The 25,322-nt window shown below is 39.2% G+C and overlaps 1 protein-coding gene across 1 annotated transcript; it reads left to right on the top strand.

The window, feature by feature from the left end:
- Window positions 1-674: 674 nt before the first annotated feature.
- LOC102224364 (dehydrogenase/reductase SDR family member 13-like) lies at window positions 675-7,568 on the top strand. Its single transcript, XM_005813309.3, has 5 exons — window positions 675-873; window positions 939-1,057; window positions 3,363-3,486; window positions 4,373-4,699; window positions 6,565-7,568. Exons 1-5 carry the CDS (start codon window positions 750-752, stop codon window positions 6,819-6,821), a joined length of 951 nt encoding a protein of 316 aa, XP_005813366.1. The 5' UTR covers window positions 675-749; the 3' UTR covers window positions 6,822-7,568.
- Window positions 7,569-25,322: the final 17,754 nt, after the last annotated feature.

The raw sequence follows: 25,322 nt of genomic DNA, 5'->3' as shown, positions 1-25,322 counted from the left end.
AATTGCAGCAATTTCCCTAAAAACTCAATGCAATTAACTTAGTCGTTTTACAATGGTCACTTCACAGTCCATACCTAAGTCCAATTCAGATTTGCATTAAAAAAAATAAATTAAAAATGTGCGTCACTTTTCTTCCACTTCACACTTTTGGATTTGTGTTGGTCTGTCTCAGAGTTCTAATCAAAGATGCTGAGATTTGAAATTCTTCTAAAGTAAAATGTGAACAAATTCAAGGGGTGTGAAAACTTTTGTCTCACATACAGACATTGACTGTTGTTCCTGAACAAGCAGCTCCCCAAAGATAAGCAGTGACACTTTTTATCTCCTTCAAAGCTGAAATGTGAACTGCGTGTCACCGACTACAATTTCTACTCAAAGCTTTGGCTTGGATCAAAAACAAACAGGAAAAAAAAACACTTGAGTATTATAACAATAGAATGAAATTAAATATTGCTGCAATTTTACTCCCAACTTCTTCCAGTGTTTTTTTTTATAGTCCCAGACAACTGGAGCTGAGTTCAACTGTAGTGTTCTGGCATGATTCAACAAAACACACCCAGCATTATGGCAACAAGCAGCTTCGTGGGCCGGGCCACTCTTAAGAATTTCCGTTTTGTGCTCTGCTGCAATCTGATTACCTGGAAATCAAAGTCCAGCCCATTCAGGAAGAGGCTGTTTGTTGGAATAAGAGCCAGTGAACTCTGCAACGGCTCCCGCTGCTTCCTCAGTGCAGCTCCAAGGCAGCAACAATGTTCTACATTCTGCTGGTGCCGGGACTCGTCGTCCTCGCTTACGTTTTCCGTCAGGTTGTGGTAATAGGAAGGAGCTGCAAGAGCAACACAAAGCTGCATGGGAAAACTGTGATAGTTACCGGTGAGTAATGTTTCTGCTTTGTAGCGATGATGTGCGTTTGGTTTTTGACCGCTTTCCGCCTGCAGGCAGCAACACTGGCATAGGGAAGACCACGGCCATAGAGCTGGCCAAGAGAGGAGCCAGAGTGATCCTGGCCTGTCGCAGCAAGCAGAGAGGAGAAGCTGCTCTGCAGGACGTCAAGAGGGTGAGAGTCTGCTGGTCATGTCTTTGTTTCTCAGTGAAGCATGAAGCTGAACAATGAGGCAGGATTAGACTGAATATAGAGGGAGAGTTTAAATGACTTTAGTACTGGTCTGTACAACGGCGTATTAGGACCAATGTAGAGGTGGGGAAAAAAATTGTAAATTTCTGTTGAAATTGAGATTATGCTGCATTTTCTTGAAAAAAAATACTAAAAATCTCTGAGTTTGAAAAGTGGGAAATTTGTTAGAAAAAAATGTCATTTCAAAATGTTGACTTTGTTTGGCAGAAAGTTTTTAAAACATTCATTAAAAAGGTTTTATAAAATGCACATCCTCTAGGAAGGAATAAATAACACAGATATTCTCATATAAAATGGGCATATTAATCTATGTGCGTGTTGGTAGATCATGACTCATCATTTTAAAGGAGTTTTCTCAGACATTTAACTTGGTGACTTTTTAAAGTGAGCGTGAACAGTATGGTGAGATATAAAGTTGAACTGGGCCTCTAGACTCTCATAGTAAGTTCAAATCAGCCATTTCCCTGAACAGGAAATAGAGGAGTCTATTCAAAACTGTTCAATCCTAAATGGGCTAATCAGCCCACTTAAGCAAATTCACCCTGCCAGCGAACCACAGGATCGTAAAATTAGTCTTCAAAAACACCCAGATGTTATCACACAGCCCCAGGCTCTTGCTGCTGTTTATGTGAAATATCATTCCTGCACAAACAGAACTTGGTTGCTTCTCTGGCATAAACTGACCTTGCCAACGCCACCATCTTCTCTCATACAACGTCTCCAAAAGACTTTAGTGCATTTCTTCCGGCCTGGATGTCACTGGCCTCATCTACAGATGAGTGAGGACAAGGATTTATCGACATCGTGTCACGACTTTCAGGCTTCAAACACTGCAGAAGCTGCTATGTGGTGTTGGACTACCATGGTTGGTTACGGTGCGTCTTCTGCTAAGGAAAGCAGGACGTAATGGATACGATAAACATATGTTTTCGCTGAGACGAGGACCTTTGGATTTGACTGGTCTCACCCTTTTCTACCAATCCGTGTTAAATGCTTGGAAGATTCTCTCCTTCGAGAGAGAGAGAGAGAGAGACTGACTCAACAGCAAGAATGTGGGCTTTTGAAGAGCCTCCGTTTGAAACCAGTTTCTTCCCGTCACGGCTCCTCTCATCTGGTACTCTAAGACCTAAGATGAGGGAAGCAGGCTGTGTGAAGCTGGGTCATCTGATGCAGCTCTCTGTGGCCAGTCTAGTGGAGAATCTAGTGATACCGTCCAACAGACTCGTGTGGAGATTGAAAGAAGAAACCCGAGCCTCTCTGCCAGATTCCATCAGAGCTTTTGCTGTTAATAGTACTCTGTCTGACCAATAGGATGATGATTATGAGTATACGTTTCCTTCCCTAATTGTCTCTCCTGCAGTGGATCAGTGGCAGGATGAGCCAGAAATGTTGCTGTCTCTCCAAGATACACCTTTAAGTTGTTCTGAAGGCTGGGGAAGAAAGTTTTGTATAATGTCTGTGTGAAGGTGCTGAATTTACACTCTGGCAGAAGTGAGGGTGTCAAAGTGGCTTGAGTTCTTTGACTCCAGCTCTACCCAGAGAGGCTGTTGGCGGTCCCTGTATAAACCCCCCAGTGAGAAGCGGGTGGGTGACCTCCAGTGGAGGATTGCGCGTGGGGCCGTAGCTACACACAGGTACCTGGCACACCTTAATCCTGGCGTTAGTGTTTACTATTGTTATCGTTCTCAGGATGAAACATTGTCTCATTTATTTTTTGAATGTTTAAGATTGAATCCTCGTCTTGTTCTTTTAGGTCATTTGTTTGGTGGGTTTGGTGAAAAGTTTTCTAACTGTATTTTTTATTTATGGTCCACGGTATTGTACAAGAAAGAAATCTATTCATATTTTTTAAACTTTATTTCTGGGACTGCAGAACTGGCAATATGGTTGTGGAGAAAAAACTAAAAGAACGGCCATCAAACGGATGATGCTGGTGTTTTATTTCAGAGGCTGGTAATTGCTCGAATCCGTGTGGAGTTTGAGTTTTTCTTAAGTTGACACAGAATATTGATGTCTTTGTAAGCAGGTGGAGTATCAATGATGTTTTGTGTTCGGTTGATATGGCATCTTTAGTTTTTCCTTTCTGATTTTGTATTAACGTTTGTTTTATTGTCTGACATTTGGAGTGTGAAATAAAGGCAATTTTGAACTCAACTCTCTCTGGTATGTAGGCAGAGAAGTAAGAGTTGTTGCCAGATATTAGCTGACTTGTCAATGTCCGTTTCAGGAGAGCGGCAGCAACCAGGTGGTGTTCATGCAGCTGGACCTGGCTAGTCTTAAGTCGGTCCGCAGCTTTGCAGAGAACTTCCTGAAGACAGAACCCAGACTGGACATCCTGATCAACAATGCAGGTAGGAGTTCTGTCCTCAGCCTGTTGCAATTTCAGCAAAGCCATCAGTAAACCCGATACTTTATCTGCACTGTGTCACAAATTCACAGTTGACATGTCAATAATCAGAGCCGGGTAGAGAACCCAAAAATTGTAGCACCACTTCAACATATTTTTACTCACGAAAAGGTAACAAGTTTTTGTTAAAAAAAAAAGTTTAGTTATTGAGTAACTCATCAAATTATCAATCATTTAATATTTTAAAATTGCATCATCAGAAGGAGGGAATCAAAATATAAAGTTAGGCAGAATTTCTGTTTTTTTAGGGACCAAAAAGACAATAATTTATATAAGTAACAAAAAATAAAGTAAGGCCTCATCAGTGTCTTTCAATGTAAATCTTATGAAACTTTAACAGAAACTGCAGCTGTGTGTCTACGTAATGACTTTTTGGGATATTTTGCGACATCTAGGTTTATGGCAGAGTAAAGAATAAATGCATTAGTTAGTAAATGATCAATAAAATAAATGAATTCTTATCCAAGAGACCTGCGGTAATCCTGGAGGACCTGCAAGGATCCACAGAAATATTTTTATGGGACAAATTTTGTGTTATGCGTTCACCAAATATGACCCTAATGGAAAAGGAGCAAAAGAGTGGAATTATTTTTTTTTAAATTAAAACAATCATTAAAAAGTATAATTTCAAATGTGCCACAAGCAATGTGGACACAGAAAACATAAAAGCAGGAGTTGAACCTAAATCCACAGCATAGTTGGGATTTTTATCTTTAAGAAAATTTTAAAACCATGTATTCCCGTCCCTCCGTTTCATAATTACGCGGTGCTGTGTTTGGTCCTATCGAAAAATGACAACTGATATTAAATATCAACGTGGTTTGTCCTAGGCCTCTACATGATGGGCCGAACGGAGGACGGGTTCGGGATGATGTTTGGCGTCAACCATCTCGGTCACTTCCTGTTAACCAACTTGTTGCTGGACCGGCTGAAGGAGTGCGGACCGAGCAGGGTGGTGAATGTGTCGTCTACGGCGCACAACTGGGGAAGAGTCGACTTTGACTGTCTGAACACGCACAGAACTCTGCGGAAAGGGACGTCTATGTTGGACAGCTTCGGAATATACGGCGACAGTAAGCTGTGCAACGTTCTCTTCACCCACGAGCTCGCCAAGAGACTGAAGGGAACCAAGGTCACTTGCTACTCCCTCCATCCAGGTAAGAACCAATGCAAGCGGTTTGTGCTCACCACAAACGGTGGATCTCAAACGTTATGTCCACACTGCAGCCTGAAGTGACCCAAATACAATATTTTGTGAAATCGGATTTGTTTGGGGCGGTCGTTCATATTTCAAAATATGTGCGATTTGTAAGTGATCTTCAGTGTGAACTCCAAACGACCTGAAAGTGTCCCACATGCACAGTAGAGGGCGCAATAACGTCACACACACAGAGCGCGCTAAGCGTTTTGCCAACTGCCATGTAAAAGAAGAAGTAGTGCTCAGTGTGTGTGGAAGTAAATGTAGATGCTAATGATTCAGCACAGCTTGCGATTTTGAAGTTGTCGCCCGACCGGAGCCAGCAGGTTAAAGACTTGATCCGCGTTATCGTCGCCATGGTTGTTGTTTTTTTCCGCTTGGGCGTATTAGTATGCAGAATGTGGACATTTGTTGAGTATCACTGACGTTCAGGTCAGATAAATGCGACCCAACCGTACAGATATTTGAAAAGATCCAACAATTTTATGATTTTAATTTCACTCATTTAATGAAAAAACTGTAATTGCGAAATTGTGAGTGTTGTTTTTTTTACATTAGCAGAATGTATAAAAAAAGCACATTTCAGAACATTTGTAGATGAAATCCAGCTAATGTTTGCCATTGAAAACGCCACAGTTTGCGAAGGGATTACAAAGGACTGAAAGCATCTCACTGTACAAAAGTTATCAATCTGGAGAAAGATAGAAAATTTCACTGTAGTCTAGAGATGCCTTGGAACAGAAAATAATAATTTGGGACGGTGTGATAAACTGGGGATGTAAAAAAAAAAAAAAAAATTCTGGGATTAAGAGAACAAGATAGAAACCAGACAGTGAGATTGCCAAGACCTCAAGAGCAACCATGAGGGAGCTGCAGAAATTATGTTCAACGTGTAACAGCAGTCTGTTGTCATTTTTACACGTCTAGACAAATAAAGTTATAGGATAGAATCGTTTTTACATCAAGGAAAACATCCAGGCCAGACTAAAATCTCCTCAAACTTTGGCTGAGAATGTCTTTCAGTCTAATGAAACTAAGTTGAACTCTCAGGACTTTTTTTTTTTTTGGAACTGGGATTTCTGTCAAAGTGAATGAAGTTAATAATTCCAAATGTCAGTCGGTGTTGAACTCTGTCAGGCTAGAAATTCATTTGGCAGCATTGGAGCAAGTCGAAGAATACATTTTTTAAAAAAAGGGAAACTAAACTAAATCCAAAAGAAAATCACACACAAGTCCGCAGGCCATGTCCTGGCTTGTGGACATGGACGATGTGGAATGCAGATAAACTCATCCAGAAGAATAATAAGAGCAGCATCAGCTTACCAATGTGTCTCCTTCCCCGACTCGACTGTTTTATATTTGATAAGTGACATTCACAGTGTAGTGTACCAATTCCCTAGAGTAGAGTTATGCAGATTTTTAGTTTTAATGAAAGGAATGTAGAAGAACTGCCACGCCTCAGGTTATTCAGAGTTTTTAAAATATATACTCAATTTGTAATAAATTTGTTAAATATACACTTATACCAGAAAGTTGTGACAATGAATTGGAAAAGTCTTCGACTTGTTGCCATATCTGTCTTTTTTTTGGCAAACCTTCCAAACAAACCATGTTGTTCATTTTGCAGATTTTGTTTTGCCTCAAGTTAATCGTTTCTCACTCACTTGAACGATTTTCACTGCTTCCCAGTACTAAGAAGCAAAAGTGCTTGAAATTATACACTGTAGAACATGACCATACAGCTTCTAGCCACACAGGAATCAACAGCCTCAGTTGTTTACGTTGAAAGACCAGGTAACCACAAAAGACTTTGTGTTCTCACAGGGGGCATCAAGACTGAGCTGCAAAGGAACGCAGATGCGACCGTTCAGATGATTCTATCGAACCTTGGAAAGTTTTTCTTCAAGACCCCGCTCCAGGGAAGCCAAACCACTCTGCACTGCGCCCTGCAGGAGGGCATCGAACACCTCAGTGGGCGCTATTTCTCCAACTGCACCGCAAGAAGCGTCTACGCCAAGGCCAGGGACGATGCCGCCTCAAAGAAGCTGTGGGAAATTAGCGAGCGGTTCTGTGGCATCTAAAGAGTGTTTTGATCCTCTTTAACTAATGTTGTTCAAATAAAATCCATTATTTCTTAAAGAGTATGAATACGCCGTTATCGACATGTAATCCTTGCAAGATATCTTCTTTAACTCAAAGTTTAACTTACAATTCTTGAGGCCCATCATGCTGGCAAATCGCAGAATTCACTCTTTTGTATAATAGCAAAGGTGAAACTGTGAGTTTATTAGGACATGGATACATAAGAAAACACCAACAACCCATTTTCCATGATAGGCCAAGTTTATATATACAGCAATTTAAGCAGCTAAAGGGAGACAAGAATGGAATTAATATAAATCTGTCACATTTTGCAACTAAAGCATTATCTGCACATGTGCACACTGCTGAATGAGCCTTGTATTAAAGAGAACGTATAGAACGTATAAATCTCGATAATTCCTTTGGGACTACTGATCTTGGAAGAGTACCGCTGAATGAATCAACCTGTGTATATCTATAAGTTGGTGATGAACGGAGGTCGAATTTGCAAACTACAAGAATTTCCTGTTTTCAAAACAGATATACAAAACTTTCACTGTTAAAGGCATCGGCACACCTGCAGGCATAAAGTCGCAATCATTTAACAGTGAGCAGCATCTACTTATCAGATGGTAGTTAGGATTTATATAGGCCGTGTTGGTGAAAACTGGACATGTTAATCAGTTTACTTCTTCTCTACCCTTATTGGAAATGTATTGCAATTAAAAATGAATTCTTGAAAACCACAAACTGTGGCTTGTCCTTTGACACTTTCATATTCATTTGACATTTTTTCCAATGATAGGCAAGAGATCATCCCTAATTGGCCGACTGCTGCAATCCAATTCTTACAGTATTTCAATTTGTCTAGGCAACAGAAGCATTAAGGTTATTTTGCTAGTTCAAATATGAGGTAAGCTAATTTCTTAAAATTTAGAAAGACTTTTTAGATGTTCTCTGATGTCTTCTGGGGGGGAAAATCATTTTCTATTTAAATTAGAAAATAGATAAAATACTGTATATTCAGCTATCACATGCACAGCTAAAAAAAATTAACATGCTCATGTTTGGGACATTCCTGGCATGTACAGCGATGTTGTCCATGACTTTTGGGTTAGGTTAAAATTGTACCCAAGCAGACATTTCATCTGACATGTGAAAAGCAGATCAAAATTCATAGCAAGGTAAAGGCTTTTCTATTTGCCATTGTTCACAGATCAAGACACAAGCAGAAAATGTCTGAGGGAGCTAAAAAGATGCAACACTGACACTCATGTTATGTCCCAGAAATGTGTCAAGGAAAAAAGCAGGGGGGAGAAAAAGACCACCCAAGGCCTGCAGGCAGTCCTGAAACAACTTGAAGGACTCTAAGAGACAGGGATGAATCACTGCCACTGCAGATGAAGCCTGCAGTGTTGAACGCCTTAACTTTTCATTTCTGTGACAAATCTTGTCCGTTTCCATCTGGACCTGTGCCACACAGCTACTGCAAGAGGCAGAGTTCTAGGGTTCGTCCTGTTCGGGTCGCCAACCCATTACGGTGCAACACAATTTGACATTTCGAAAATAAATTTGCTAATTTAAACATGCCAATTTAAAAAAAAAAAAATTTAAATCCTTTTTCCAATAAAAAGTTTTTGCGCTAGGATGAGGTGTGTTTTTTTTTAACCATATCCAAATTAGTTTATTTGGCAAAATTGCAATGGAAAAAATTTGCTCTCATCACACGAGTCACATGATCAACAACTGGATGTTGCTACTGCAGCAAACCACGAGGAAGACGGCAACAGGAAGTAGATGGAGGATCATGGTATGGCGTGTTTTTATTGACTTGTTGCATTAATAAACTTATTCACATGTTACTTTAATTATGTTTCTTCGTTAACAGAAACAACGCAATAGCAAAATTGTGTTTTTCCAACATTAGTGGAATATCAGCGAAGTTTTGCACACATTTGCGATGGAAATGAAGCTACAGAGAATATAGAATCAGGCACACGCACACACAGCCAAGGTAAATGTAGACAGACGAATCAGCATAATGGTCATGTTTTTGGACTGTGGGCAGAAACCAGATTACTTAGAGAGAACTCCTGCATGAAAACTTCACGCAGAAAGACCCCAGAACCAAAGAACTAAAGCCTCTTCTCCACTGTCAAGTCTCAGCCTAGCCGGTTAATGTCTGGGTTGGTTCTACCCAAATCAGGTGCATCTCCGTTGGCAGTGTGTTCCTCACTATGTGGACGTGAACATAGGCAGGTACATGGGCAAACCAAAGAGCATGGTCGACACTCTAATGATGTCATTTTGAGCGCGTGCACTCGGGTGGAAAGTTTGTCTGATGTTCATTGCAGGTTGCCCCGTCCGGTTGACGATGTATGTTAGGAAGGTTTGAACCTCAAGGTCTGACCTTGGCATTATCGATTTGCAGCTCGTCTATTATTATGGCGAGGAATAAAAATGGTGGTTGTAAATTCATGGCTGGGCCAATCAAGGAACGCAGTCTGTTGCCAATCCAATCACTTGCACACTCTACCCTCGCTAGGTTAGACTAGTACCAATCCTGAGGTGGGTCCACAAAATGGGGAAGAACCAGTTAAAGCCACGCCCGTAGAGAAGCAGCTCTGCGTGCTGTAAAGCAACATTCCAACACTTTGTCATTCTTGACTAGCTAAAATACTAAATTATGATGATCAAATAGAATTAGATTAGATTAGCACACTCAAAACAGCTTCAACTACTAGTTAGGGTTTGTCCATCTGTCTCAGTTCAGTCAGACAGCAAGAAACGTCACCTGCTTTGTCTGCTGGTGGAGGCCAGAAGGTGGCGCCAGTTGATGCTGCCTCAGGGTTGCTGTGGCTACAGCGTAGCTTACTACCATCAGTGTGAGAATGTGTGTATGAATGGCTGAATGACTGATATGTAATGCAAGCTTTGGATCTTAGAGTCCTCTGACTTGATCAAGTGCTACACAAGTGCAGGCCATTTACATTTTTCTTTTTCTAAAGCACAATGTTTATCAACATTTAGATTGAATGTTATGTTTGAGATGCAAGTAAAACAGTTCATTTGGTAAAATAATCCCTTTTGAATGGGGATCAGGACAAACAGAGTAAACAAGCTGTAGTTTGAGGGGAAAAAAATGAATTAATAAAAAAAATTCCTCAAATTGAGCAGAACATGAAGTGGAAGGACCAGACTTTTTTCATGGTGAGGTACAGACCTATTCAGAAAGTCATTTTCACAACAAAAGTGCAGAAGTGTAAGGAATGAACATTTTGGTAACGGCTTAGAAAAATAAAACGTCAGGATGATTTATGGCTGAATCAGAAGCAGTATAGCAACATGGAGCATTTTTGGGATGGATTGTCTTAAAGCTCCGTGGAGATTTTCTGCAGCTCCTCGCCACTCAGTAACTCAATACTTGTGTAACCCGATAGCCTAGAGGGCTTAAATTGTAAAAGAACCTTCAGAAATGGGGCTTCGTCCTGAGACATTTAGAGCTTTATAGAGCAGCACTCCAAACGTTTCACCCAAACACACCGAAAGTCTGACAATGGCTTAGATTGGGTTTTCTCTCTTTTCTTTGGAGAGCCGCAGCAAAACTCTACAGGAGTCTCATTCATTAAACCCCGAGCCAACATCACATTATTATTTGAAGATGACAACAAGTCAGTGAACGTTGATCTGAAGAGAGCTGGAAGCTTTAAACCAACATTCAGGTAACGGGAACCAAAAATAAACTCATTTTAATATCCGACAATTTGGCTAAATACAAAACAGATTTTTCAAACGATCTCATTTAGTGATGGATGAAACTGTATGTTACAATATGATTCCCCACACTTTCTGAAGAGTTTTGTTCAGTTTCACAGGCTTTAGAATCAAGAAATCACTGAAATAGACGGTACATCAAAAAGCAACACATCACGCCTTGATATCAAAAAATTCAACAATGCATTTAGACTTCACAATTTTATTCAAACAAAGCCAAAAACTTGTCATAGAGATCATTTTTAGATGTAAATCAATAGCACAGTTGGCATCATTGGGGTACAAGACGGTACTTTCCAGATTGTACATATTCTGTGGAGTACAGAGTCTCAAAGCTTAAAGAAATGTTGTGTCATCCAGCTAGTTTTCCTGTTGCTACTTGCTTCTAATCTAAAACTTTAGAATTTTCTCCTCAGGTTTTAATCCTGCAACATTAAATGTCAAACAGATATTGCTGCTTCCGTTTGGTTGCCTTTATTATGCAACACTTATTCCATTGCTGGTGGGTGAAAAGAGTTTGGGTGTTCTAAACTCATCTAGATTTGTTGGCAATAAATCAACAGAATTTCTTCCCGTTATTATTATTTTTTGGTTTTGTCTAAACCCAACTGTATATTTTCTTTACAGGAGTTTGCATGTCGTGTTTTATTTCACTTTTGCGACATAACATGAAAAAAACAGGATCATTGTCTTGGGGGAAAAGTTGGAGATGATCTTGGTAAAAACGATCCTGCCAGAGCAAAAATAGCCCCTCAACGTTAGATCATGATTAATGCATGTCGGATCCATCCAACAACATTAAATGGGTTTTTGTTTTATTAATTACACTTCCTGGATTAGCTCATTAACATTTATTATTGTCAGTCGTTTTTCATCTAAAGTTTAATCCAATACCCAGTGACTAAATAAATTACATGTTCATCATGTCCAAGGGAATTTAAAATGAGGGGGAAAAAACTCAGACTGTAGTTTAAAGAAAGTTAGAGGAGCAGAGATTTTTTGCAGCTTGCAATGTCTGATCAAATATATATGTCTATTATATACATAGACTAAATTGTAAAGTTATGTGCTAACTCTGGAATTTTAAAAGACTAGCATTAAAAAATATAACAAAATAAATTCAATAAGAAATCATTTTCCAAATAAATGTTCTTCAATGTAAATTACATGTACGCAATACTTACAGTAGGTAATGTATATATTAAGCTAGAATATGTAGTATTTAGTGTATGTTAATTTGATTTCCAGCAGACAGAAAATAACTGAACACATTTTGCTCTTCATTCAGTGAAGTCATATACAGTCGGCAGAATATCCAAAAATTAACTCAAATCAGAGTAGCGATAATTTACAATAACATTAAATATGGTCTAGTAAAACTACTCCTAGAAATAAAAAAAAACATTTCCCAAAAAGTTACTGTAAATAAAACTAGCTACTTCGTACCTCAGAGAAAGCAATGTCCTCAGCCTGGTCACAGCCTCCTCTGTCGTCTGCATGGACACGTAGCTGGTCTTCCTCCCAGGTGTTTACCACGTTTGAGCCTCCTTTCTTCCAAACTTATTCCCAATCGGCATCCGAAAGTACCGGCAGTTTGCAGGCAGCGGTCTCGTGTAAACGTAGTGTGTGATTGTATCAATCCACCTAAAGTATAAAAGTTGATACTTAGACATGTTTAATCTGTGTTTGCTGCGTTAGAGAGCCGTTTCCATGTAAAAACAAATACTGGTCCTGAAGATGCAGGTAGAATTAACACAAAGCATTATGGGTTGTAGGAATAAGATGGATAACACCTTGCAAAAATAATCTTTTTTTAAAAAAAATAAAACCCTTTGTGATGAGGAAAAAATAAATATATATAATAAACAAGTTCTTATGTAGAAGCTGGTATGGATGAAAAAGCAACTAATGGGTACACAAGGATCCAAATTAACCTGGAGCTACTGTATATTGGAGCATAACAGGAAATGTATCATAATCATAACAGAAGTTGATATTTCACAAAATATGATTCATTTCTTCACGTGTGGAGCAAGATAAAAAGGCATTTCAAGATATGCTTGGCATCATTAAAAACTGTGTGCTAGCAGACTGACTCACATTTTTGTGTGGCAGCCGTATTGACTTCAGCTGCATTTGTGTGTTACAGTTCTTTTAAAACCCACTTGAGTTCAAGTAGATGTAGAGGAGAAACAGAAGGAGTGAATGTGTGCATTTAGATCGTCAAGATTATTTATTTAAAATAAATCAAAACACACGTAGCTTGGTGTGAGAAATATGTAAACTTGAATACAAACACGGAATTGGATTTAATTTGAAAGCAAACGTGCAGCACTGCACATGCAACTCTTTCCTCGCTCCCCACAGGCAGATCTGTTCACGGTTCTTCCTAATTATCGTGTTCACCATCACTCATCCGTTCCTTCACTTTGAAGTGCTGCTCTTGCTCTCCTCCAGATCTTTTCTTTTTTTTTTTCCCCTCTTTGCTTCTCCTCACTTCGTCGTCGCCACCGTCCCCCATTCAGCCACGCATTTGACCTAGATGCGTTCGCGCTTGTCACGCTGTAGTACAGTACACCCTGCAGGCAGCGGTAAACAAACCAGATGTTTATTTGTGGGAGCTAACACTGCTAGCGCTGGAACACAGATGGTGTTCAGGCTGAGGAGCAGATGGGAGAGAAGTTCAATAGTCTCGTTTTACCAGTGCTTCTTTTACTCGCTGCACATTTAACAAAAACCAGAGGCAGCAAAATGTCAAAGCGTTGCTAAATGTTTTCCCCTTGATTGTATAATTGTGCAAATTGCACTCTTGGAGTACCGTATTTTCCACACTATAAGGCGCACCTTCAACGAATGGCCTATTTTAAAACTTTTTTCACATATAAGGCGCACGGCATTATAAGGCGCATAGAATAGACGCTCCAGTAGAGGCTGGGGTTACATTATGCATCCATTAGATGGAACTGCGCTAAAGGGAACGTCAACAAAACAGTCAGATAGGTCATTAATAAATTACAAACCAGCGTTCTGAAAACTCTGTTCATTCCCAAAATGAATGAACAGCTGTTTTATTATTTCCCCGAGGTAAAGTCAGTGACGTGGTATTTTCGTGACACAGTTTATCTTTTAACAACAGCAAGGTATAACATATAGTGGAGGGGAACTTTTCCTCGATTCAACAAACACGTAAAAAACAGTCTGATACTGTTACGGTAAATCAAACGTTAGTGCAATCACAATATATATCCACTTCCGCACCATTGATTGGTTCATGTTAAATTCTCTGACTGCTGCTCTGTTCCCATGTTCTACTGCGTGACTGATCGCCTTGAGCTTAAACTCTGCGTCGTAATCGTGTCTCTTAATAGGAGCCATTTTGGGGTCTTTACACAAAACCCAGCATGCACCGCGCGCTTCTTCTTCTACGGGGGAAAATGAAGTCGGCGGCTGCTTACAGTAGTTGCGAGACCTGGTGTGGCTCAATATTGGTCCATATATAAGGGGCACCGGATTATAAGGCGCACCGGATTATAAGGCGCACTGTCGGCTTTTGAGAAAATTGAAGGTTTTTAGGTGAGCCTTATAGTGCGGAAAATACGGTAATTCTTATAGGACAGCCACTTCTGTGAAGGCTCAGATTTTTTGACGCGTTCTCCTTTCGCGGAAAATAGTCCTAACGTTGATTCACTTGGTTCCCAAAGTTTTCTCAACATTTCACCAGACTGACTGATGTCAGCGACTTTGTTTTGCAACTAGAGTATTCTCAAATTTCTGTTTGTGGGACATGCTATATGTGAGCAAGTATCAAATGTCATAAGTTGTGAGTTGTTTGACATGGCGTTGGTGGGACCTTTGTCAAAGAAATTTAGGAATACAATAAAGGAACTTCAAATGGTGTGTTTAACTCCAAGTTAAATATCTAACAGAAAACCTTAGTGGATTTGAATTTACTGATTTTTTTCCTCTACATTGATGTTAGGTTTAATAAACCAGAGGGACATTTAATCCCTTGTGGACTATTGTCACAGATTTGCATCAAACTGCTCCACAGCCAAAGTGGTGTATGAGTAGCACTAATGCCAGTTGTTTGGGTTTTGGTTTTCACATGTTTGTTTTCTGATATGTCATGATCAAGTTTTTCCTTTTCAGTTCATTCGTTTGTGTTTAGTTTCTTATTCTACAACGTCAGGTTCTAGTTGTGTATTTTAGTTAATTCTCTAGTGTTAGACTAGTTTTAACCTCCCTTTGTGTTTTCAATGGTAATCAGCCTCGTTCCCTCTGTTCAGTCGTCTCTCGTAGCTGTTTAACATTCCCCTGATTATTGAATACATGTCCTCTGTATTTAAGCTCACTGGTTTCCATAGTTCACTACTGGTCTCTTCCATTATGTCATGTCCTGTGTTTTCGTTCTGCTTCAAACACAACTTCTGACGGTTGATGCATATTCAACACACACTAAGGATCAAGTTGGAGGTAACTTGCTGCCATCTAGTGGCTGAAGTCTAATTATGCATTACTAAGCTAACTTGCATACTAAATATGCATCTTCAGTACACTCTCCACTTAAGACTATAAAAGACTCTTAGCATAATTGTATATAAACCAAAGCAGGAGAAAACATAAAGAGGATCAACATTTATTTCCCTGTTGCCCTAAATACATTTTTGTGGATTGTATCCTAATTTTTTTGTCCTTTTTTTATTATCTTTTCATTTTGTGCCAGAAATGAACACATAAAGACAGTCACCTTACCTCCAGCTGATCTTCTGAGGAAACTCAAAATGACACGACACTGCTGACATTTCCCTGAGGCACCAGGTGGTGGACACAGTCAGTGTTTTAACTCTGCGTCTGGACCGCCTGACCTCACGTACGCCTTTCGGTTTGTGTCTTGCGGAATCATTACCATCGCCGCCCGAGTCGCCACTTGTGCTAAAGTGAAGAGGTTAATAACTCTCCTCTCGCCATTGCATGTTTACACAACACAGACGTGTGTTGAAAGGCCCCCGTTGAGCCACCTGAAGGGCACGATGTAATACAGCTTGACTGACAGATGGCATTTGGAAGGGCCACCCAGGGAGGGGGAGGGGAGAGGATATGTGCAGCGGTCAGCGTAAAGGACGGGAGGCGATGAATCACCAAACACAAACACACCGAGACACGTGGCGGCATGCTAATGCTCATATTTAATAAGTCAACAATTAGCAACATTTCAGCTCCACGCTTTTACCGCGAGCGCCCTAATGAGAAGTTTTTTTAGAAGATAATTGAAGACCTCACATGAGGACAGCACAAGTGTGACTAAGCATGTCTGAGTGCATGCTAATTTACAGGGTTTCTACTGAGCTGCAAGCAAGTCCGTCTGAGACTGGCGCCTTCTTCACAATAGTTCAATTAAGAAAATGTAACAAACTTTTTAAAATGCAGCACTAATTGGCAACACCGAGGGGGAGCCGAATCAGGAAACCACTCACGCGCGATTAGCGCCATCCAAATGTGAGCAGATCGTACGAGAAACGAACAGATAAGGCTCAACTTAACCCTTCATCTCACTGCTTATTAATGTGATTACCCAACTTCTTCTACAAATGTTGGTATCCCATCATATATTTGCAAGACAACTGGCAAAATATGTGGATAATTTTTTGTTGCATACAACAGTGGATTTATTTTTTTTGGTAAATTCTTTGGATAGCAGCTCACGCTCAGTCAAACTGGTTGAAGACGTCTATCCTCTATTTTCAGGTCAAATTCTTAATTCAATTAGAGCTGGACATGCAACTTAAACTGGCAGGTTTGATTCCAGCTGGAGTTCGTCGAGCGGCAATTAGGTGCAGTACTTAGAGGAGCACCAGATGATCCCATCACTGCAAATGGTAAGCTTCAGGTAACAATGACCTTCAAACTCACCTTGTTTCAGTTCCTGGTTGATCAACTCTTCCTGATTCCAATTCCTCATCACCTCCTGCATCTCTGACGGTCCCTCTGGATTCCTTCCTCCAGTTTCTCTCTTGGACTGTGTAAACAACGACATGTTTGGCTAGAGTTTTAACATTTGCTGAATCTAAAAGTGACAACACCACATTGATGTATCAGGGCATTTGCATATGGAAGAGGAGTAAAGTTCTGCCAAACACTTTTAGATTAATCTCAGAAATTGTAGAAAAACAAGAAATTTTCTGAGCTTCAAAAGTTAAAAATTTGTGAGAAAAAAAAGGATTGAGTTTTAGAGCTTGAAATATTTCGATTTTTAAAGAATTTTAAAAAAGTTTAAAAATGTTACTTTTGAGAGTCAGAAGTTATTTTTTTCCCAGAAAACTTCTGAGATGCATCTCAAAATGTAAGTATTGTCTAGCAAACGGTCAACTTTTCAAGCTCTACGTTTTTTGGTGGGAATTTACTCTTTTCTTCCGTCTACAATGACCCTAATATGTCATCATACAAAACTCAAACTTATACATAAATCCGTTCCAGCAATGACATTTATACAGCTTTTATTTCAAAAACGTGTTAGAAAAGTTCCTCACCACATAAGCCTTTAAAATACTTTGTAAAAAAGTGTAGACAAAATCTATCTGGATTGTTCCAGAAATCTGCTAAAGTGGTTTCCAGTTTTGAATCGTCACCCGATTTGAGAACATAAATGGCAATAGACAGAAAGAAGGCATTTTCTGTGAGACATTCAAGCATTAAAATAATAGAAATATTGCATTTGGAACAGAAACAAAAAACACACAGTTGTGACTAGCAAAAGTAAAAAAAAAAACCCAGAATGATTCAGACATAAGGCCTTAAGCCCACCAGAAACTAATTCTGCCTAATCTGGCCCACACACATACGAGGGAAGAAAACAGCCTAATGACTTTCCAAAGTAAAGACAGTGTGCGACGAGAAAAGTGGGACAGAGACGAGAGACGAGACAGACTGCAGCTGAGATCTGAGGGAACTCCGGAAAGTGGAAGGGCGTGATAAGGAAAATAGGACTGATATCCAGTCACCAAAGTGACTGGATATCAGATTTAGGAGCGTGCAGGAGGAGCGTCAGGGGATGTAATGTGAATTCACCATCAGCCTCTTGACCTCCATAAACACACGCCACAGCGCTGACACGGGTATGGAAATCAAAGACATGTTTGACGCCGACGTTAGCAAAATAGAATAATTGAGACACAGAAGACGTCAATTTGTAACTTTTTAGATATTCATTTAATATTTTTTCAATCAAGTTTAAACATCTAACAATTTGCTAAAGTCCAAGTTGTAAACCTGAAAGAAATGGATGGAGGTAAACATTACTGGATTACATCATGTGACTTATGTAATGGCACAACTTATGCGCCATTACATTGAGTCATATGAACTGTGTGATGCTGTGATAGAACAAGTACATTGACAAAAAAAAAAAAAACACACGCACCACATCATTCTACCACTTTCTATCATCTTCTTTGTGGTTTGCACCAGTAGTAACTTCCGGATATTGATCGCGTGTGATTTGAAAAAATCAATAAAAATTTCCATTTGTTTTTCACTACGGCTGAAAAAAAACTCATGCTAGCGACAAATTAAATATAAAAAAAACACGAGTTTTTTTCAAAATCGGAGCGTCTCCATTAAGCAAATTTTTTCTTGCAGCTTCAATTTGTGCAATTTTATGGTTCATGAAAACCCAGCTTGTGTTCTTGCAATCTGCCTGACAGATCAATTTGAGGTGCTAATCTTCTTAAGAAGGCTTTATGGATTACATATTCATACAGATTCTGCCGTGTGACTTTTGGACTTTGGCCAAACAGAAATAGTTCAAATTTGACTTGAATCTCTGATTAATCGTGATAAAATCAAATGTGCCGTGGTTCCAAACCAGAACAAATGTTCCTTTCATTAACTCTTCAGAACACCACCAAAAAAAAGACAGGCAGAAGCATCTTCACACTTCAATTTGTGTTTTTAAGATTTTTTAAAATTAATTTGAAAAGTACTCATTTCATCATAAAAAAATGATGAAATGAGCTTAAAATTTTACTTTTGATTCCCAAAGCCAATTAGTGTAGTTTTTCAGCAGGAAGCAGTTGGGACCCTCAGATGATGTTATGCATAATATATTGGGAGTAAAATGTGTGAGCTCTGAATTGCTTTGATGTGTCTTTACGTTCAGTCTGAGCCACGATGCAGTGAATGCAGAATAAATCGAGATCTTATGTAGAAGCTATTTTTAATATCTTAAACTGGTTGAATATGATTTTTCTCAAACGGCGTTCAACTACAACACGACTAAACAGTTGAGTAAAATGGTTTACTAGCAAATGTTGCTGAAATAATTACAATTTTCCCTAAACAAATTATGTATCCTTTGAAAAAGATTTGTGAAAAGTTGATAGACTCTTGTATCACCTCCTGAGCAACTCTAGACTAATCTTACACCAATCACCCAGATTTGTATACTATGAAGACAAATTTATAAATTTATGATCATATTGGAGCTAAAAAATTATCATTTGTATGATTATTAAATGTTTTTTATTATAAAAAGAAAAGGAGGGCGCATGTGCCAACGTGTATGCAGATTGTTGCGGTTGCCCCTGCTTGTAATAACCATTGATTTCTTTTTGACCGTTACAAATAAATGTATTTACCGTTTAACACACGTATTAATTTATTTAGTCACATTTAAATCGCTTACAATATCACACATACATATTTTTCATAAATTTAATATCACTCAGATTAGTAAATATTTGCATTTACTAATTTTTAACACCTTGAATGGAGTAGCTTGTCAACAAATAAGGAATTTCCCCTTTTAACTCATATTCTGGTCAAACTATATTGAATTTGTTAGTATTTTGTCAAAAAAAATTAACAAAAACCACTTCAATCTGGAGAGACTCAGACAGAAAAAACAGCGATTAAAAAGGTTTATTGACATGCATGAATTTAAAGTTCTTTGGCGTTCGGGCCCCGGCTGAGGACATTGAGCTGTGAATTGCGATCAGCTCGGATGAGCATTCCCGATGTAGGTTAGGAATGTCATCCCCGGGACCCGACACTGGTGGTGGGGGTCGGTGAAGGATGGGAGCCTGAAAAGTGGAGGTGGAGAAGGGTTGAGCGCAGCTGGAAAGCGGAAGATGCCATGGATGGAGGTCCTTATCAACTGGGCCTTGGTCGGTGATTGGACGTGACGTGGCTTGGTCCAGCGTTGATAGGTCGGCGGTGATGAGCGGGACACGCCGACTGGATGATGCAGGTGGGGCTAAAGAGTCTTCCAGTTTGAATTTGCGCCTAGGCTTCATATCAAATTATAAGGGGGCCTCGTTACGCCACCGCCGTTCTATAGAACTTCGCTTTTAAAAATCCTAACCTATCTCTCGTCATATTTAAAATGTAAAAACAACCATGAGACAGTTGTCCCGGTGGTTGGATTCTGACGGACGATGATCTAAAGGACGGCGAAGTGCTGCTCGTCTCCTCTGCGTTTCAGTCGCATGCTTTCACAAAGCCTTCATTCTTCTACAAAGCGCTTGTCGACACAAAAACAGGGAAATGAAGAAAGAATGTAACTTAAGTTAAACCTTAAATTGTTGAGATTTTGCTTTTGTATAATGTGTGTGGGTTCATGTAAACTTAAATCAATGCATGTATGTGGGAGAAAAACAAAAAACATTCCACTAAACAGGTCACATTACCACATATTTAAGAGGCTGATGTATAATCGATCACACCGTCGGAAACCAGACAAGTGAACCGGTTCGACAGAGTGGCATCAGAGAATATGTGATGGCCGTTGATTTAAATCGGGGTCAGAGGAGAATACGAGACGGGAACGGAAAGATGTTCTTCAGCTGGGAGCTATGGGTAATCCTGAAGGGGAAGTGGGGACGACTTCCCACAGTACGGTACGTTCGCATGTTTCTTACATAAGCAAGGATTTCTGCATCATGGCTTTGCAACGTGTGTGTGGCAGCAGCTCCGGCCAGATTAATCAAAGACATGGACATTTTATTACTTTTGGAAATTGTCTAGGCCTCAAAACTAACTTCAAGAATTGAAATCTTGATGGAAAAAAATTGTAATCGTTTCAAGAAAAATATAGAAATGTTAAGGGGGGAAAAAAGTGTTTTGTGATTGAAATTAAAATGTTTTGAATAAAGTGGAGGTAATTATTTTTGTAGATGAAATGCTGAAACTGTGGCGTTCCTCCTGAGCAGTGTGCATCTATTTTGCTAAAGAGAAAATATATCTTTGCCGTCAACACTCGTCACGCCTAATCACATTCCTCTAGAGGCCGCTGAGGTGTATTATGCACCGTATCACAACACAAAGTTGTGAACTACAACAACTCTTGATGTCAAGATGCTGTAGTTCACCCATTTCCACCCCAGGTCCGTTTACCAGTTTCAGGACCCGACTAAAACCCCAGTGTTGTTACCTTGAGAAAAATTAGATTTGGTTAAATATAAAAACTCTAATGCCGAAAATGATCAAATGTTACACATCATCCAAACGGAACAGGTAGAGTTACATTCGCCGTCCAGCGCTGGGCTCCACTTAACTCACCTTAGGAGTGACACCAAGTTCAGCTTCATTTTCTCCTCATGCTGCTCCCTCTCTAAAGGTGTTGGCCTGCCTTACTCAAGTTTTTACGCGCGACTGTTGCCAGCCTTAAATGTTACGGTTATGTCAGCGTGCAGCCATGTGCATGTGAGCAGATAAAACAGATAGAGAGAAAACAAAGAGTCCTTTTGTGCATAACAGAGTGTCCCTGATTAATTTCTTGTAACATTTCTGGTTTATAAAGTCACAAGATTCATAGTTTCTTTCATGAAGGACATTTTAGTTCCATTGGTCTTTTTGTTCTTCACAATGTAGCGTCAAGGTTTTTTTCTATTGTATTCATGTTTGTCCTTAGCTTGATGTCCGTTAGCACATTAGCTCCACTTTACACCAAACAAACTTTTAGCCGCATAAAACAGTTGGGCTTTTTCCGAGTAGCAGATGTACAGTAGGGGCTCAACTACAAACTTTCTGAGGTTTATGCTAACACATCATCAGTCCTCCAACCCCTTCCTGGCCCAGGTTTAATATGTCCATAAAGCTCTTCCTTATTCATGCACTTATAAAATACAGTTATTCTATTATGGACTTTTATTTTATGTTACATATTTCAGTATTGTTATCTATTTTTAGTATCATTTATCTAAATCACCAAAAAAAAGTTTAGTAAAATAAAAATATGTAACTCATATTTCACTCATCGCTCTGGTCAGGCGTTTTCCCCCAGGCTCTGAAAACAGCAGTAATCAAACCACTTATAAAAAAGAACAATCTGGACAAATCACTAATGCAGAATTACAGGCCGACCTCTGACCTCCCATTCATCAGCAAAGTTATTGAAAAAGCTGTGTAAACAATTAACTAGCTTCCTAACTATAACCAACCTCTTTGACTCCTTCCAGTCTGGTTTCCATGGTTACCACAGCACAGAGACCGCCCTCGTAAAAGTCTTCAATAACATCCATATAAATACAGACTGTGGCAGAACCACAGTGCTGGTTCTGTTGGACCTCAGTGCAGCTTTTGACACTGTTGACCATGACATATTACTGAGTCGACTGGAGAGTTGGGTCGGACTCTCCGGTCCAGTGCTTAACTGGTTTGAATCCTACATAAAGAACAGGGATTTCTTTGTTTCAATTGAAAACTTTTCATCAAAGAGGTCAAAGGTCACATGTGGGGTACCCCAAGGTTCAATCCTAGGGCCCCTTTTATTCAATATTTATATGCTCCCACTAGCTCAGGTTATAACAGGAAATAATATTAGCTACCACAACTATGCAGATGACACAGCTCTACATTACGATGTCACCAGGTGACCTTTGACCCCATCCAATCACTGAACAGATGCTTAGAACAGATAAATGTGTGGATGTGCCAAAACTTTCTCCAGCTGAACAGAAACAAAACTGAAGTTATTATTTTTGGACCTAAAGAGGAACGATCTAGAGTTATAGATCTAGAGTCAATGCACAGCTTCAGTTATTACAACTGAAAACCAGCGATCAGCCCGAAACCTGGGAGTAGTGATGGACTCTGACCTGAACCTCCAGATCCACATAAAGACAGTTACAAAGTCGGCCTTCTATCACCTGAAGAACATTTCCAGGATTAAAGGACTAATGTCTCAGCAAGATCTAGAGAAACTCATCCATGCGTTCATCTTCAGTCGTATTGATTATTGCAACAGTGTCTTCACAGGTCTGTCCAACAAATCAATCAAACAGCTGCAGCTGATCCAGAATGCTGCTGCTAGCGTTCTCACTAAAACCAGGAAGATAGAGCACACCAGTTTTAAAGTCCTACACTGGCTCCCTGTGGCTCAAAGAATAGACTTTAAAATACTGTTGTTAGTTTATAAATCACTGAACGGCTTATCACCACAATACATTAAAGATCTGTTGTTGTTGTATCAACCTTCCAGACCTCTCAGGTCTTCTGGTTCTGGTTCTGCTCTGCATCCCCAGAACCAGAACCAAACGAGGAGAAGCAGCTTTCAGCATCTATGCACCACAAATTTGGAACAAACTTCCAGAAAACTGTAAAACAGCTGAAACACTGACTTTCTTTAAATCTCGACTAAAAACCCACCGGTTTAGGATTGTAATTGAAATGTAATCAATTACAAATTTATTGATGGAACTTGACTTAATGCTTTGTTTTGATTATTGATTCTATATTGCATTGTGTTTCTGTGTTTGTAATGATGTAAAGCACTTTGAAAATGTCTTGCTGCTGAAATGTGCTATACAAATAAAATTGGATTGATTGATTGATAGTGATCAACACATTTTCTGTAGTGAAAATATGAAATCTGAACAACAGTTTAAAAACTAAACTGTTACATTTCGTGTCTTTGTACTTGCCCATTTGTCAAGAATAGCATCAAATGAAATAGACGGTACCCATGTTCTAGTAGATTAAGTATTAAATAAGCACGTGCAAAAAGCATTTGGTAAAAAGTAAAGTACTCAAATACTGAGTTACTGATCATAATAGATGATTTAAAAATGTTGTATTCATGTCATACAGCCAAAAGTAAGTTCTGAGCAAATTCTGGTATTTTAAAGAGTAATATTAAAATATTTATGCAAATAAGAAGTTCTATATCACCCACAGAGGCCAGTGTTATGGGGGAACTTAAAAAAGAATGAAAAAAACAACAGAGCAATATTTCATTATTTAAGTCAACCAAAGAGTCAGCCTGTGTCTAGAACCGCCTGCTGGCTGCAGGTCTGTGTCTGAGGCCTTGGTTAGCATGTTTTCCCTTCATTCTTATAGCTTGATAGGAAGTCAGGTTATTAAATTAATTAAACAGCAAAATAATATTGACCACTGAGCACTGTATAAATATCAACATTTTTCTACACAGAAAGCCCTAACAAACTTTTTTAATGTGAGACAAATAAACAATATTTACTTTTCTATTATTAATCTACAGTAGTAAGTTATTTAAATGGTCATGTATATGATTTTGGCTAAAACCAGCACGAAAAACGTATCATCCAAACTCAACATCCTATGAAAATAATCAAACCATAATAGTCTACTAAAAGCACAATAGGAAACTTAATCTATCATAGAAAAATGTACGGTGTCGTCAACGAGACACTGATGTCTGGTTCTTCAGGTTCTGCACTTCCTTTGCTGATCCATTGTCTCACGTTTGTACTTCTGCCAGAGTTTTTGTTTCTAAAGGCCCCCACATACTGTGCACACTTCATGAACCGCACTGTCCGCGGATGGTTGGGTCTTCATACTCGAGCGTATGATTACCTAAAATTCTCTCATGAGAAATTTCTTTATTTTACACAATTCTAATGAGAACCAGCAAGTTTGATGAACTATTTGGGCGCCTAGCTCTATTTTTTTTCCTCCATCTGGGAAGCCTGAACTCACCTGTCAGTGCGGGACAGAGAATGGCAATCACATGTCGGTTCAACCCGCAAAGTCAGGAAGTCACTGCTTTATATATATATATATATATATATATATATATATATATGCATAATCATGCCAATGTTTAAGATTTGGCGTGTTTTGTTGACAACTTGACAGCTAAAACAAAAGACTGCTTATAGTGAGCGTTTTTTGGGTTTTTTGCCATCTTGCGCGTGTGACCTCATGTTGTAACGTGCCTACATAAAACTTTAAACGACAGCATGGTTTTCTTATGAACCAAAGTACACAAATATTACAGTAACAAATTACAGAGAATAAACCTAATCTTGTGTGCAAAGGCTGTCTTGCAGCGGGAATACACAGTATAATGCTACATTCACAAACAAGCGTTAGCATTGTCTGCTATGAGCTACCGGCTAACTGGCTAAACTTCATCTATTAACAAGAATAATGTGCGTAAATATCATTCACGAGCCTTGTAATAGTTAGGAAAGCCACATATAACATTACAGATAAGTTTTTGAGTCAACTCATACCTGAAAAGGGGAATAATTGAACAAATGAGCCACAGACACGTTCGTTCTCCTGCTGCAATGTGAACTGGCTGAGGAAGAAGCTCCATGCTCTTTACTATTGCTCACGAGCTCGCAGCCATCAATTTCAGGTAAGGGAACTATTACAAATAATAAAAAATTGAAACTAGCCTTTTAGGGTGTGCTGCTCCAGGTCCTGTTGGAATTTGCTCTATGTGGAAAGTGTGTTTAGGAAATATG

This window comes from Xiphophorus maculatus, chromosome 7 (genome assembly GCF_002775205.1).
Source record: "Xiphophorus maculatus strain JP 163 A chromosome 7, X_maculatus-5.0-male, whole genome shotgun sequence".
Lineage (NCBI taxonomy): Eukaryota > Metazoa > Chordata > Actinopteri > Cyprinodontiformes > Poeciliidae > Xiphophorus > Xiphophorus maculatus.
Note: the sequence above shows the minus strand (reverse complement) of the source record. Positions and strands in the feature narration are given on the sequence as shown.